The 15265-nt window shown below is 38.6% G+C and overlaps 1 protein-coding gene across 2 annotated transcripts in view; it reads left to right on the plus strand.

Moving 5' to 3' along the window:
* ADGRA3 (adhesion G protein-coupled receptor A3) overlaps positions 1–15265 on the plus strand; it is a 123659-nt gene that overhangs the window by 88256 nt on the left and 20138 nt on the right. The window contains exons 11-14 of one of the 2 annotated variants that reach the window (XM_040625212.1): positions 93–254; positions 2596–2799; positions 10061–10274; positions 10485–10693. In XM_040625212.1, the coding sequence (XP_040481146.1) occupies positions 93–254; positions 2596–2799; positions 10061–10274; positions 10485–10693 (789 nt within the window). The remainder of the gene's footprint in view (positions 1–92; positions 255–2595; positions 2800–10060; positions 10275–10484; positions 10694–15265) is intronic. The other variant, XM_040625213.1, reaches the window with a different exon arrangement.

Here is a 15265-nt window from a genome sequence, read left to right on the forward strand (position 1 = left end):
CAATCTGGGTGTCTCATTGTGATTTTGATAATGTGTAAAACATCCTGCATTGGTTTTAAGAGTCTGTCTTTTCCCTCCTGCACACCTGCTAGCTAGGCGATGTGATGGTTGACATTGCAAGTAATATCATGTTGGCTGATGAGCGTGTCCTGTGGCTGGCACAGAGAGAAGCGAGGGCCTGCAGTAGAATTGTTCAGTGTCTGCAGCGCATCGCGACCTACCGATTAGCAAACGGAGCTCATGTTTATTCAACAGTAAGTGTAACATTGTTCTAAAATTCCAAGAAAAAAATTCGTTGAAAGTCAACTTGAACTTAAGAAGCATAGATTTTTTTTTTTCTTCATGGTAGGGAGGGTATTTTCCATTACTGCCGATTATTGCAGAATTTTCTGTTGTCTTAACAGTTTAAAAGCTCATTTTGCTTTTGAATAATCTATTTTTTTGGTACCTGGAAAATACTTTCTTAATTTGCCATTTGAATGGTTCTCACCATTTAATCTAAAACCAAATCAGCACACGGTAGGTTTGCTTACTGTCTGTCATCGACCTACCGTCCAGCCCAGCGAGTGTTCTGTTCTGGCCCTGAGGGATGCTTTGAGAGAGTGTCTGATTGCTTGCCCAGGTTCCAATTTCAAAAGAGAACTGGGAGGCCCTCCAACCCCTGTGAACTCTTGGCATTTCCAGTCGGTCTCGCTCTTGGAATGACGGGTTTTTATATTTAATAATCACTCAGTTAAATAGTATTAAATTTTATTTGTGCTAAATTGAGCTGGTGTCCTACTGACTTTTTCTAAAAATGTGGTGAAATGTAAATAATGTGTCATTCCCTTATGACTCACTCTGATCTGGTCCATGGTTTTCATTTCCTAATTATTTCAGTGAGTTCATAGAATATTCTAGACTTCCTCCTGTGATTTTATACAATTAAAGATTACTGTTTTCCCAAAGATCGTTGGGATCTTTTTGATGATACCGTGTTTTATTGTTCCTTTTGCTCAATGAAGTTTAGGATTACCTCCTTGAGTAGTAAATGGAATGGAGGAGGGCTACTGTGACTGCTGTCCTAACAATGTAGTTCAGGGTTTTCTCTCTCAGGTAGTGACCTTACTTGAAACCAGCTTGCCATTTTTATGGCCACATTTGGTCCTACCTGGTCATTTAGATCCATTTTAAACCCCATGCTTTTGCCTAACTACTCAGCTCCAAGAACTTCTTCCTTTCTCTGACCCTCATGGGTTCTTCAGAGAACTCAAGGATATGATAAAAGTGCATTGTAGGTGTCTACACTCCACTTCAAAGTGTAAAAATTATGCATCTATAATAGGATACAGCTTCCAGGGTACCTGAAAACTGCAGTTTTCTTTCTTTTGACATATTTGTCATAATTCTGTGTATCTCTGCTCAGCGAAAGAATGGAATGTCATTTGTTAACAAATACAATTGAAGTTAGTAAGATTTTTCACAGTGTGTCATCCGTGCGACAGAAGCTAAGGCTAAGACTTGTTAATCTTGAATATTTGGGGGAACCACCAGTTCTTTTCTACCATGCGTATGGTGCTTGGCAGATTCTTTGTGGCCTTTTATATTTTTTAATTTGTATCTTATCTTCCTAATAGATTTTACACACCTTACACAGAAATTTTATGCTTAAAAAATTTGAAAAAGAGGACACTGTCTATATAGTTACTTAGAATGGTGCCTTGCCTATACAGTAAGCTTCACTTAGTCATCCTTAAAGAAAGGACGGAGATACTGTCTGCCTGCAAAGAGTGAACTCGATCTCCCCTTAACAGAAAAGAGTGAATGTGACATGAAGTGTTGGAACAAGGAGAGTTTTATTTTTTTTGTTTTTTGTTTTTTAATTTTACTTTTTAAATTTTTATCTAAGTAATCTCCACACTCAACGTGACTCCAACTCATGACCCCAAGATCAAGAGTCGCGTGCTTTGCCAGCTGAGCCAGCCAAGTGCCCCAGAACGAGGCGACTGTTAAAAGTGTATTTCTCAGGGGTGCCTGGGTGGTTCAGTCGGTTAAGTGTCTGCCTTCAGTTTAGGTCATGATCCCAGGGTCGTGAGATCAAGCCCCACATTGGGCTCCCTGCTAAGTGGGGAGCCTGCTTCTCCCTTTTCCTCTGGCTGCTGCTTCCCCTACTCTCTTTGTCTCTGTCAAATAAATAAATAAAATCTAAAAAGAAAAACCACTGTATTTCTCAAACCCTAGTACTCCTCTTGTATTATTATTAAGGGAGTCCCCTGATTTCTCTAGTTCGTTTTTTTTTTTTTTGTAAGACACTTTCATTTTTAGCTTATAGTTTCCTACAGAGTGCTCTTTAAATGATTTTTAATAGATTTCTCACTTATCTCAGATCCTCCATACTTTACGCCTTGTCTCCTCACTTGGTATGTGTCTAGTTTAGAATATCCTTTTGTTTTCAGCATCTTTTTTATGTGCCAGTTACCTGCACAGTGTCTTTGTTAAATTAGGAGGTGAGCTTTTGCCTCTAGCTTATGTACAGTGTTTTGTGTTTGAAAACTCTTGGAAAGTGCTTTTCCCTCATGCTGTAAATCTTTCATAACTCCTGTTTGACTTTTGAAGTATTCACCCAATATTGCTCTGGAAGCTTATGTCATCAAGGCCGCGGGCTTCGCTGGGATGACGTGCACCGTGTTCCAGAAGGTGGCGGCCGCTGACCGGACAGGACTTTCCGAGTATGGGAGGCGGGACCCGGATGGAAACCTGGACAAGCAGCTGAGCTTTAAGTGCAATGTCTCAAATACGTTTTCAAGTCTGGCACTAAAGGTATGTTATATTCTAGAAGCATTTAAGACCCTTTACTGTTAGTACTGTCAGATTAGAATACTCAAAATGGTTTGCTTTGCAAAATAACCTTATCAGAAGCTATTTGGCGGTGGGGTGGGTATTGGTATTATTTGGCTGTTGTTTGAAAAGAAATTCAGACGAGGAAGGGACATGCTATGATTTTCATGGGCCTACACACTTTTGCCCTTTGGACCCCATTCTCCACACAAAAATATCAAAATCACATTTTATGATTGCAAGTGGTAAAAAGATGAATATATTAATACATATTAGAACATTTTCTTTGACCTGAAAGTTCATTTTTATGCTCCTGATTTTAAAGACATGAAAACATTTTCGTAGACCTCCTCAAAGTATTGTGTGCTCTTGGCTCTGTGCCCACTGGACCTAATGGAAAAGCCAGCCTTGAGATCGGGCATTTAATCAGGCAAGCTGTGGATCAAGATTTTTGGCAAAGAAGTGCAAACATGTGATCTGTCTTCAGAAAATGTGTGTTTTATTGCAGCAAGCAAAATGAAAAGCATTTTTATTGAGTTTTAACATTTGGGGTATAGATGTGTTTCATTAAACTACATTGAAGGTACAATTCCGACACCCTAATGGAACCTACATTTTCTCATTTAGCTTTGTGTGGCCATGTGTAACTATGTTCTCTGTGGATTTTAATTACATAGTACGTTCTTTGTTTGTGGGTTGTCCCTGAATTATATCACAACCAGTATTGCATTCACTTTAAAGGCTTCATGCTAATTGATCAAACAGGTGTTAGGTGTCCTAGTACTTTGTGGGGACTCAGTAAATATTGAATGGCTGGCTGGCTGGCTGGATGGATGTGGGCACTCAGTAAATATTGAATGGATGGATGGATGGATGGATGGATGGATGGATCCACATGATGAATGAATGAATGAAAATTAACATTATTTTGTTATACTTTGCTGTGGGTGACCTCCATAAGGAGAGCTGGTTTGCCAAATTTAGAAATAGTCCACCCCCCCACCCCAAGACAGTCTCAGCTAGGTCGGAATGTCTATTGATAATATATTTACTTGATATAACATACTCAGAGGAAAATTGGCAAGATTTATTTGTGACTCTTCGCTCTGGGAGGGTACTTAACGCACCCAGCCATACTCCTGCAAACCTGCTGTTTTCCTTATTGTGTTGTTCGCCAGTAAGAACATACCACAGAAGGCAGAGAAACAGCATCGCACACCAGCCCAAGAGAGAGAGGCATGTGTCTTTGAGGAGCACTTAAAATTGATGAACCCTTCTATCTTAGATGATCATAGTTGGTAGAAAGGGATTACAAATGATGAAACCCTACATTTCATCAATTTCACAAGCTACCCTTCTGGGTAAGGAGAGTTTCTACCTGCCAGAGTAGAGAGCTTTAAATGAACACACTCAGATTTGTCAATTTCATACTAGTCTATCCTTTTAAGATCATCTGTGGCCAGAAACCAAGGACACATTACACTATTATTCATGCTTCATTGATGGACATGATTAAACCAAGTGAGAATGGAATATATCCTTCATGACATAAAATTAGTTAAAAATTATAACATCAACAGAGCAAAATGCTTTAACACTTTAATAGAAAACTTACTTTACATTTTTAACTTTATTATATTAGGGCAATTTTTACTCTCTTTGCATGTGTTTTTTTCTTTTTAATGCCTTGCATATACTAAGTAGATATCGCTAACACCTCCTAATTGATGATATTACCCTTGAATGGGAGAATATGCTAACATATGAAGTTAAACCTCTAAAAAGGCAGTTCTGTTAGCAATAGGAGCCTCACTTGAATTGCTCCCTATGTATTTCTTCGATCTCTGCCCTTCTGTCTTTGTACCATCACAGTCTGGTTTGGAATTCTGTATTACCCGAACCATTGTGACTTCCCATTTAGTCTTTGGGTCTCTAGGCTCTTCCTTAAAATCCATCCTTCTCATACAGATTGGTCTACCTAGGCCTACCTGGTGTTCGACCAGCATGTACCAATGCAACCAGGATAGTCAGTAAGATACTGAAATACTTCCTTACCCTCTAGCAAAATTAGCTGCTGTGCCAGTTCCTGAGTGCCTCCCCAGCTGGTCCTCCGAGGAGCACCAGTCCGTCCACCCTTTAGCAACTGAGGGCCTCCAGGAGCCTTCCCATTTGCAGAAGCCGTGTAGGTTGTCCGTATCTGCATCATTTCAGGTGGTTCCTATTGTTAGCATTATCCTGGATCTACCCAGCATGGAAATTGACCTTGCTCATTCCCTGATAGATACTCTGTGTCTGTCTGGAGGCTGGCCGTGGGTAGCCTTCTCATTTGGCATTTATCTGCACTCCTGCCACACAACTCTTCCTGCCCTCTTTCTTCGGTCCAGTAACAGCAGACATCCTTTGGCTTCTCTTCCAACCGTCGGCCGGTCTCATGTTAATTCTTCTAGAATTCCCAGCTCCTCCTCTTCCCTTTCCCGGGCAATTTGGCTGTGTGCAGAAATGTCACCTTCAAGAAACTGTGACTGAATACGACCCTGTCCGTCCTCTCCTACCCTCATCTCCTTTATTTCTCTTGCATACTTTGCCTGTAATACTCTTCTCCTCTCTTTGTCATTGCACGTGATACACAGTAGCCAAATGGGTTTTGTGGCTCCTTCACCAGACCGAGGATCGCTTGAGGGCAGAGCTAGGGCTTGAGTCAGCAGTGAGTTCCAGTGCCTGGCCTCAGTCGGGGGGCCACGGCGAGACTGAAGTAGCTGTCAGCTGACTCTTACAGCACCGAATTTCTGCTGTTGTCTTCACCGAGTGCTTCCTTCCCCCGTTAGTACCATAACAGACTATGCTAGCATCACCAGACAGTACCTGTTTTAGATACATAACTAAGAGCTTTTAGAACTCGCTGGTGTTTTGAGTTCAGCTGTAATATAGCCTAAAAGACTGGTTCTTTAATGTTTTCTTGACTGTAATGTAAAAATCAGTGTTTCTCTATGCATTCCCTATTTCCCTCATTCTCAACCCCTAGGGTTTTAGCCCAACTAAAGTTCTTTAACTTTCCAGACCAGTCATTTATGTCTTCATGCCCCCTCCCTCCTTTTTGCCTCTTCTCCTGCCCTCGGTCCCACACCCCTGCCTGGTAAAAGCCTTGCTGCTGTGTTTCTAAGACTCCATTCAAATAGTACCTTCCTTCTCTTCCTGAGAATTCATCACTGCTTGTTAGTTTCATAGTGCCTTGTTCATCCTCCAGAATAATTAGAAGCTATTATGGATAGCTGATTAGAAGGTATCATGGTAGGTTGAGTTATAGTGAGAAGCCATGGGATATGGTGACAGAGAATGTGGTCTCTTCTTCTCCCCCACTTAACGGCTGTGCAAACTTGGGAAAATACCTTAACCTCTCTGAATCTCAGTTCCTCATTGGTTACATAGGCATCATGAAATAGTACATAGCTCAAAGGGTTATTGAGATGATTAAATGAGACAAATGTGTAGACATTCATAATAGTGTCCAGCACAGAAAAAGCACTTAATAGATGTTCTCAGTATTGTTTTATTGTTGTTGTCTCTCCCTTGTTAGATTATGAATGTTTGAGGCAGGGACCATGGCTTACTCATCGTGTATCTCCAGAGTGCCTAGCACAGAACAACGAAACATCCAATAAATACTGCTGGATAAAATTTAACAGCCAAAGCTTTAATTAGCAAGGAAAGTTAGTTAAAAACTTGATTCTGAAGGCAAACGTAATCCCTGTTAATTTTTAGCAGTGAGATAATCAAAAAGGGGTATGCACTTAATAACTAATTATACACAAGAAAATTAGGACGTATTGTATCTATCTGTTTAAAATCAAGTTAAGACAACATGATTACATTAGTATTTTTATTATTTGTTTTAGTATTTTACTGTTTTAAGGCAGGTGCCTCTTTGACTCGTTCCAGTTTTACTGTTAGAATTCTATAGAAGTGAGCAAAATTAGGATTTCAGGAAATTTTAATTTATTAATTCCACAGTAGCAGAAGTTCACATTGCTTCAGAAGGAAAGGTGTTAAAATCTAGTGGAAGTATTTGAATTAATATCCTTTATGATGTGTATTTTCTTCCTGGTTTAATGTCATTGTAAGTAGGGAAATATACATGAATTTTGCAAATAAAATAATAAAAGCTCTATGGTAACATCCATTTCATGTGTGTTCATACCTTGTCGATTTTTAGTATTGAAATTAAGACTTAAAGTGAAGTGTGGAAGTCAAAATATGTTGAGGTTCTAGGTGATTGTTGGTAAGTCCGTTATTTGAAGGCATTTTCTGTCTCCCCAGCCTCCAGATAACCACCCGTCACACTGAGGCAGTAATAGTCATAAAAGTACCACCCACGGTTATGTAGTCTCTTGTGCTTGTCACGGTCATGATCCCCTGTGGTCCTCACAGCCATTTGTTAGAATGATCATTCCATGCCTGTGACAGAGGAGACCCAGAGAGCGTAAGCAAAATTGTGCCATGTTAGGGGCCACGAAGTGCTGAGGCTGGGACCCACATCCTGGTTTCTTGTTTCAGATCTTATGTTCCTTTCCTAGGGGTGGCATATGACCTGCAATAATGAACATGAGACCCCAAAAACATATATTTCCCAAAGGGTTTTAAGAGTGCCTTTTTCTGATTCATTAGCTGTAATTGCCACGTCTGTTTCCATTGCAGTGATTATTACATTTTAGAATGAATAGATGGTTAAATAAAATGACAGACTGGTTCCTTGCCTAGAGGTCAAGTGGCAAAAGGTAAAATCATGATAAATGTAACAAATGGGTGTTCCTCGGTGATTTGGTTCATGAGATTCACAACTTTTCCATAATAAACAATCACTTCTTTTAAAGAAATGAAATATACAAATATTATATTCTTACTATAAAAATCCAGACATCATTCATCATTGATTCAGTTTTTCCAGCGCTCCTAGCCATCCTCTGTCCATCCCAGAGCCCCTGTAATTATTATTGAGGCATATTCCATATTGGACTTCAGAGGGTATTTTAGAAGCCAAAGTATGTAGCTTTCATCTCTCGGTGATCTGTTCATACTCCTCTGACTTTTTATAATTTGTTGTTGTTTGGATGGTTTTACAAGTTTAAACTTTGGTAGAAAATATTTTCTGACTTCTAGAAATCATAGATGTCATTTCCTCTTCCAGCTCTTTTAGAAAATGCCAGTATGTCTTCTTTTTAAAATTAATTTGATAACCCGTAACACTTTCCCAGAGAGTTGTGCTTTGCTTTTGAGTCATTTTGTGTTCACGATAAAGTTATTTTATTGAATCTCATAGTTCTTAAGTTTTAATAAATGTCTAGTATGTAACGCTTTATCAGGATTTTGACCGAGTTGATCTGTTGATGTTTTTCCTTTTTTGCATACCTCATTTCACACTTCAGATAAATTTATATACAGAATAGAAATTTACTGGATGAATTTATAACAGACTTTGTGTCTCCATCAGGTTATTAATTATGTTTCTAAGTGAGAATAGTAGAAACCTTTTTGTGAATGTTTCTTAGGCAAAATATTTCTACCAACTATCTTCTTGGCATCTCCAATTTAAAAGAAGTATTCAAACTTCCAATACTCAAACTATCAAAATACTTTATTCAGCAGATATTTGTGTATGTCCAGTGTGTTCCAGCATTGTTCTAAGCACAGCTGTTAAAAACTCATTTTAAAGTTAATCACTTGCTTAAATAGAACCTTTTTAAAAATATGATCATGCCATACAGACTTTCATTAGTTTAACAAACAGTGGGTTACTTTTATCAAATACATGTGCCAGGAACAATTATTAACATAGGGGGTCCGGAAAAATAAGTGAGATGATCTGCACTCAAAAATCCTGCCACTGTAGTTCAAGGGGCAGACAGCGAGTTGCACTGTGATATTGCACGTATTAGTTGCGCTACAGATGTGTGCAGAATACCACTTGAGGCCAGACGAGGGAGCAGCTCACTGGAAAAGCAGTGTACTGAGGAGTCATGTAATTAATCATCCAAAAAAGCCCCACGTTAAGGATGTCTTTCTCCTGGCTGTCCCCCGCTCTTACTCTGATCCATCTTTAACATTGCCTGCAGAATTATCTTGCTAGAAATCAGATCTACCCCGTTCAAGAGTTTGCCAGACAAAAGAACAGTAGAGCATTTCAGCAAGGGGTCCTGGCGTGTGCAGCGCTCACAAGTGGCATAAAAAATGTAGGAAATCTCAAGGCTTGATACATTCAGGGTGGCCAGGTTACAGGTGGTGGTATAGGGAATGTTAGAGAAGAAGTTGAGATGTAGATTTTAGCCAAATCATATGATGTACTTAGGATTGAGGGGGCAGTATTCTCTAAACGTTGGAGAACTGGGGTGTTCTTTAAATGAATATAAGATCAAATGTGTTTCTTAGGAGGAAATTCTGTTGGCAATGTGGACATTGGATGGGAGAGAGATTGATGTCAAGAGAAAAACTTTGTGATCAATTCTTAAAACAGGGAATTTTTTTAAGTGGTTAATTATTTGCCTCCTTGGTATACAGATTTATTTTTTATCGACTGCTGAATAAGGTATAGTTTAACAATCCCTAATAAAGAAGTATGTCAAACATTCAGTGATCAGCCAGCATTTCCAGCTGTTCTGTTTGTTACTATGTTTTTCTAACTTGATTTCTAACATGTTTCTTAGTCTCAGGGGCACTTCTGCTAAAATCAGAGTTTGCTTGACTCTAAGTTTCTATTAAGTCTGTAGAATTTCTTTTTGTTGACAGTTTGAATCCATCCTAAAACCCCTTAGAGTTCCATAAGTCCAAATTAATTAAACTCACATTGGCAGTAAGCTGCATAAGTGCTTATTCTATAATTGGTCGTTGCACAATTGATAGAAAGAGTGATCACCGAGATCCCTGATCTGTTTAATGCTTTTGACGTCAGCAGTATTTGTTACCATGGGAAAATTCACTTTATTGTCTGAAATAATTCCTTGTTTATGACTTTAACTCTTTGAAATAGAGTTTGCATTTCTCTTTATTTTATGCTTCTTCTGTGCTTTGGTGTGGAGTTCAGATATTTCACGTCCCTCATAAATTGTTCTATTAAATTTCGTATACATCCACTTAGAAAGCTGTTCAGTAGCATGCAGTTAGAAAACACTCGTGACCATCTGAACTATTCTTTCTGGTTCCTGCACGCTAATATGGCAACCTTTCTCTGATTTTGTTTTTTATGTATATTCAGAATACTATCGTCGAGGCTTCTATTCAGTTTCCTCCTTCCCTTTTCTCACCAAAGCAAAAAAGGGAAGTCAGACCCACTGATGACTCTCTCTATAAGCTTCAGCTCCTCGCCTTCCGCAACGGAAAGCTTTTCCCAGCCACCGGGAATTCAACAAATTTGGCTGACGATGGAAAACGGCGTTCGGTGGTTACCCCCGTGATTCTCACCAAAATAGGTTTGTTACGTGGTTTCTGGTCTCCCGTAGTGACTGGACAGTGGGACTTTATGAGAGCCCGTACCTCAAAAATGCTTATTTTTGTCCCTTCTCATTTTAATGAGTCCCTAGTGAAAAAAGATACCGCAGAGTACCCATTAGTGTGTAAGTCGACGTTTAATTGTTTCTGAAGTTTGTTTCAGAAATATTTTCATTTCCCATTTTCTCCAGATGGTGTGAACGTGGATACCCACCACATCCCTGTTAATGTGACGCTGCGTCGAATCGCGCATGGAGCAGATGCCGTGGCCGCCCAGTGGGATTTCGATTTGCTGAACGGACAAGGAGGCTGGAAGTCAGATGGGTGCCATATACTCTACTCGGATGAAAATATCACCACCATTCAGTGCTACTCCCTTAGTAACTATGCAGTTTTAATGGTATGGCAGTTGTTAACTTTATGCATAAACACTGAATTTCCTCATTTTTTCCCTAAGCGTAGTTAAGCTCCGGTGAAGATTCTTTTTTTGAACTTTTAATATAAATTGTTACCTTTTTTTAAGAGGTGATATTTGGGGTAATTCCGAATTTAAAGGGAAATTAAGTGACGACCAAGTGCAATGTATGGGATTGAACTTGGTTATAGAGATTTTCAGTAAACTTTATAAGTCAATCAGTTCCACTAAACTTTGACTTTCTGAAATTTGAAGACATTTTGGGTCCATACATTTGCCCAAAGATACACAGTGAATAATGAGAGATTTTCCTTCTTTGCCATCTAGCCTTTTTCTCGCACTATACAGCATAAGTTTTAGACTCTTGAATTTAGAGTAATTATGGCAATTTCAATTTAGTCACGGTAAGTGACAGTATGCCCCAGGTCATGTCTTTTCACTGTTAATGCTAATTGAGCTAATGTTGTTTTCTGTTATTTACCTATTCATACCTGTTAGTCTGTGGTAGTTTCTTTAGTCTCAGGGAAACTAAAATGTGTAGATGTATATAAATGTGTATATGAATGTATGGGTGACTTAAGTGTGTCTGATTCCTGAGCTGGTAGGTGTGAAATTAGACATACTAGTTGATATTTTATATGACAGTATATATATGGAGTACGTAGACCTGCATTTGGAGAACAGGGGAAGGAATTACTTAGGAACCTGAAAGGCGGTTTTGAGAAATGGCATGAGGCCAGCCTGGGAGCGAGGACGCTTATGTTTCTGTTCCTGCCTCTAGCTCTGAATCTGTTATCTAGATGTTATTTTATCAAAGCACTAAATAATCTTGAAACATGATATATCTTTTTATAAGTTCTTCTTTTCTTAACAAAACAAAAGCATGGGGCTCCTGGGTGGCTCAGTTGGTGAAGCGTCTGACTCTTGAGTTCAGCTCAGATCATGATCTCAGGGTTGTGGGATCGAGCTCCCGGTCTGGCTCCGGGCTCAGCGGAGAGTCTTGTTTGGGATTCTCTCTCTCCCTCTGCCCCTCTGCCTGCTTGAGTTCACTTGTACACTTTCTCTCTTTCTCATAAATAAATAATCTTAAAAAAAAAACCAAAAACAAAACCCAAAAAGTATATTTACCACTAGAAGTGATTTTGAAGCAAGCCTGAAGTAGAATAGATTTTCCTGAACTCCTTTTTTGGTTTTCTCTTTGCACCTCAGTTAAGTATATACCATACCCAGCATCTGGTCCGACAGGCAGAGGAGGGAACAGACTGTTAGCAGGGCGGGAGGATTGTCTTTCAGTGACCTCCGTGAATATGTCTGTTTTTTAGGTCGGCTGACAGTGGGTGGAGACCACACCAGGCAGACTACTTGTTTAAGTCATTTATCCTTTTCTTGTGTATAGTTCTTGTTGATAAGTTTAGGCTTCTCCCAAATAGAAGGTGTTTGATATCTGTTACATTTGAGTCTGGTTTCTCTAAGTTCACATTTTATTATTTTGTAGTGACCTTTCACATTCAAGCATGAAGCAATAAAGTAGGAAGCATTTTCTTTCACTTTTAAAAGTGTTTTATCGTTCAGGTTTTGATTATAAAATAACCCAAAATTAGGAAGTACTGGAGGAGAAATAATAGAGATACAGCAGTGTCTGAACTTTATATTAATAACTAGAGAAAATGGGCACAATAAATGAAACAAGACACAGACAAAAGGCATTTTATAAGCTTCATTGTTAATGACATGATACTGCACATGTGAAACTTTTATTTTTATTTAATACTAGTTAAAAGCGTCTATTTTTGAACTTCCTAGATGTTCTTCTAAACTATTTAAATTGGCATAATCCTTTTCTAGAAAGAATAAGCTATTTTATCTTTCATGCTTTTAATCTTTTAAAAAATGTAATACACAATTCTTTAAAGCTAAAATACAGTACTGAGATATTTTTCTATTTTCAAAGAATATCCTTTGCTCTTTTAAAATGTAACTGTGCCACCTAGAGGTAGCAAAGTGAAATGTATCTGAAACTGTTAAAATTACAACAAAGTTAGTATCTGGAATTTTTAGAATTGCTAATTAAACATGAATGCGGAGCTAATGAAATTACGCCTACTCTTGAATAAACCTATGTCTGAGATAAAAAAGGTATCTTCTAAGTATTGGAAATCAGCATCTTTTTTCCTTACCTGACACTATTTTGAATAATTGATAAAATCCTATTTTTCTTGAAAATTGTCTTAGTACATGGCTTTCTGTAGCAAATCTAGATTCCTATTCTGGCAGATAAAAACCTTTTCCTGATCGGGTTTTAAAGAACTTTGTATTAAAACAATGAGATAGAATATATTTGTTTGTAAATCCGGAATAGATACCATGGTTTGGTTCAGTACATGTCCTGCTGTAACCAGTTATGTATATCCCAGGTCACCATGGGAGCCAAGAAAAAACTTAAGTGCAAATTGAGTTTGTTTGAAATAAATGGTCAGAAGTAGTAGGAACTGAGGCAGAAAGATTTCTGGAAGCTGGGGTCAGTAGGAGATAAAAGAAACCTGAGTAGTAAGGAGGTAACGTGTAGGGTCAGACTATTTGTATTACTTGATACTCAGTCGGTGATAGTAGGAAAGATAAAATAGCCCCTGTACCGTGATTTCCCCTTTTGTTACTGTGTTCACACAGAAATACAGGAAACTAGAGAGCTCTCATTTGTTATTACATCCCTCTAGTGCAGCTTTGAAATTTTGTTTGTATAAAACTTGCTGAATGAAAGCAAACTTCAGCTTCACCTAGGCTATAATTAAACATGAATGCTAGCAACATTGTTTTAATATAATTCTTATGTAGGTACTACATTCACAGGGATCAAATGTCTTAATTATTTCTACACATTAGCATATAGTGAAAATTTGACCTCCACCCCTCTCTCCCATCACGGTCATTATCTGTACAAAGTAGGTAACCTGTCACTAATAGAAGTTTCTTGCCTGTTGTTGAAGGGATTTTCATGTATACTGAAACAGAATATCTAGTCCTGTCATCTTCCATTTTTGCATGAGGGCTGCATGCTGCAAACATTGTTTCAACTGTGCTCCCCCCCCCCCACGAAACAGTGTATCTTATGACAGTGATGGTGTCCTTTGAATAATATATCTTATGATACTTAGGATGATATGATGCTGCTGGCTAATTTTCATTAAGTACTTATGTTCTAGGCATTCTCCTGAAGTCTTTACATGCATTACCTTCTTTGGTCATTGTAGCTACTTTATGAGGTCTAGTGCTATTATCATTACCCCCAGTTTACAGGTAGAGAAACTGGGGCATAGTGAGGTTAAGCACTGTGCCCAGATTTGCAAAGTTAGTGTTGGAATCGAGATTTGAATTCAGCTGAATTCAGACTCCAGAAATCAATGTTTTTAATCACTCCACTAAATCTCCTCTCTGAAATCTTCCTATATCTTCCTCATTCTTTTTTTTTTTTTTAAGATATATTTATTCTAGAGAGAGCAAGAGAGAGGGCACAAGAGCGAGTTGGGGGAGGGGCAGAGGGTGAGAATCCCTGCTCAATCCCATGACCCATGAGATCAGGACCCAGGCCAAAACCAAAAGTCTGACACCCAACCCACTGAGCCACCCAGGCGCCCCAGCTTCATTCTTTTTCACCACTATTATTTTATGCTCCTACCATGATTTATTTAGATATTCCTCTGTTTCCAGTAATTGCCTTGTACAATATTATTTCACATATTTAATAGAAAATCTGCAGGATTGGTTTTCTGAAGTGGTCTTCAAGGGGGACCGATTTTGTTCAGTGGAGGTATTGAGCAAAGTGCACAGATAGATCTTAGGTGTAATGATATTTTTATATGAATATGCACCTTTGACTACCATCAAGATCAAGATTTTGGCCTGAGCGCTTGTTAGCTCTCCTATGCTTCTTTCTGGTTAATCCCACCACCATCTCATGAGATGTCCCCACCGCCTGTGTCTATCACCATAGATCAGTTTTGCCTATTCTTAAATTTTCATAAAATTGGAATTTTACAGTATATACTCTTTTGTGTCTGGTTTCTTTCCCATCATTACGTCTGTGAGATTTATCTTTGTTTTTGCATGTGGCATTGGTGTATTCTTTTTCATTGCTACACAGTTCATTGTGGGAAAATACTAGAATTGGTGTGTTGCACTTTTGATGGGCATTTGGGCTGTTGCTAGGTTCCGGCTATCAAGAGAAAGCTGCTCTGAGTATTCATGTACATGGTTTTTGACGGACACGGGCACTCCGGAGTGGAATTACTGGATGGTAGGCTATCCATATATTTAGCTTTTGGTAGCTTATGCCATACGTTGACCAACGTGGTTGTTTTGGTTATAGTTTCAACAGTAATGACAGTTTTACTTTTTCCATATCCTTGCCAATGCTTGGTAGCATAAGTCTTTAATTTTAGTCTTTGGTGGTGGTTTTATGATATGTAATTGTGGTTTTAATTTGTTGTTCTCTGTTGACTAATGATGCTGATCCCTTCTCCATTTTCTTATTGTCAATGTGGGTATCCCCTTTTGTGAAGT

This window comes from Ursus maritimus, unplaced genomic scaffold (genome assembly GCF_017311325.1).
Source record: "Ursus maritimus isolate PB19 unplaced genomic scaffold, ASM1731132v1 scaffold_8, whole genome shotgun sequence".
Classification (NCBI taxonomy): Eukaryota; Metazoa; Chordata; class Mammalia; order Carnivora; family Ursidae; genus Ursus; species Ursus maritimus.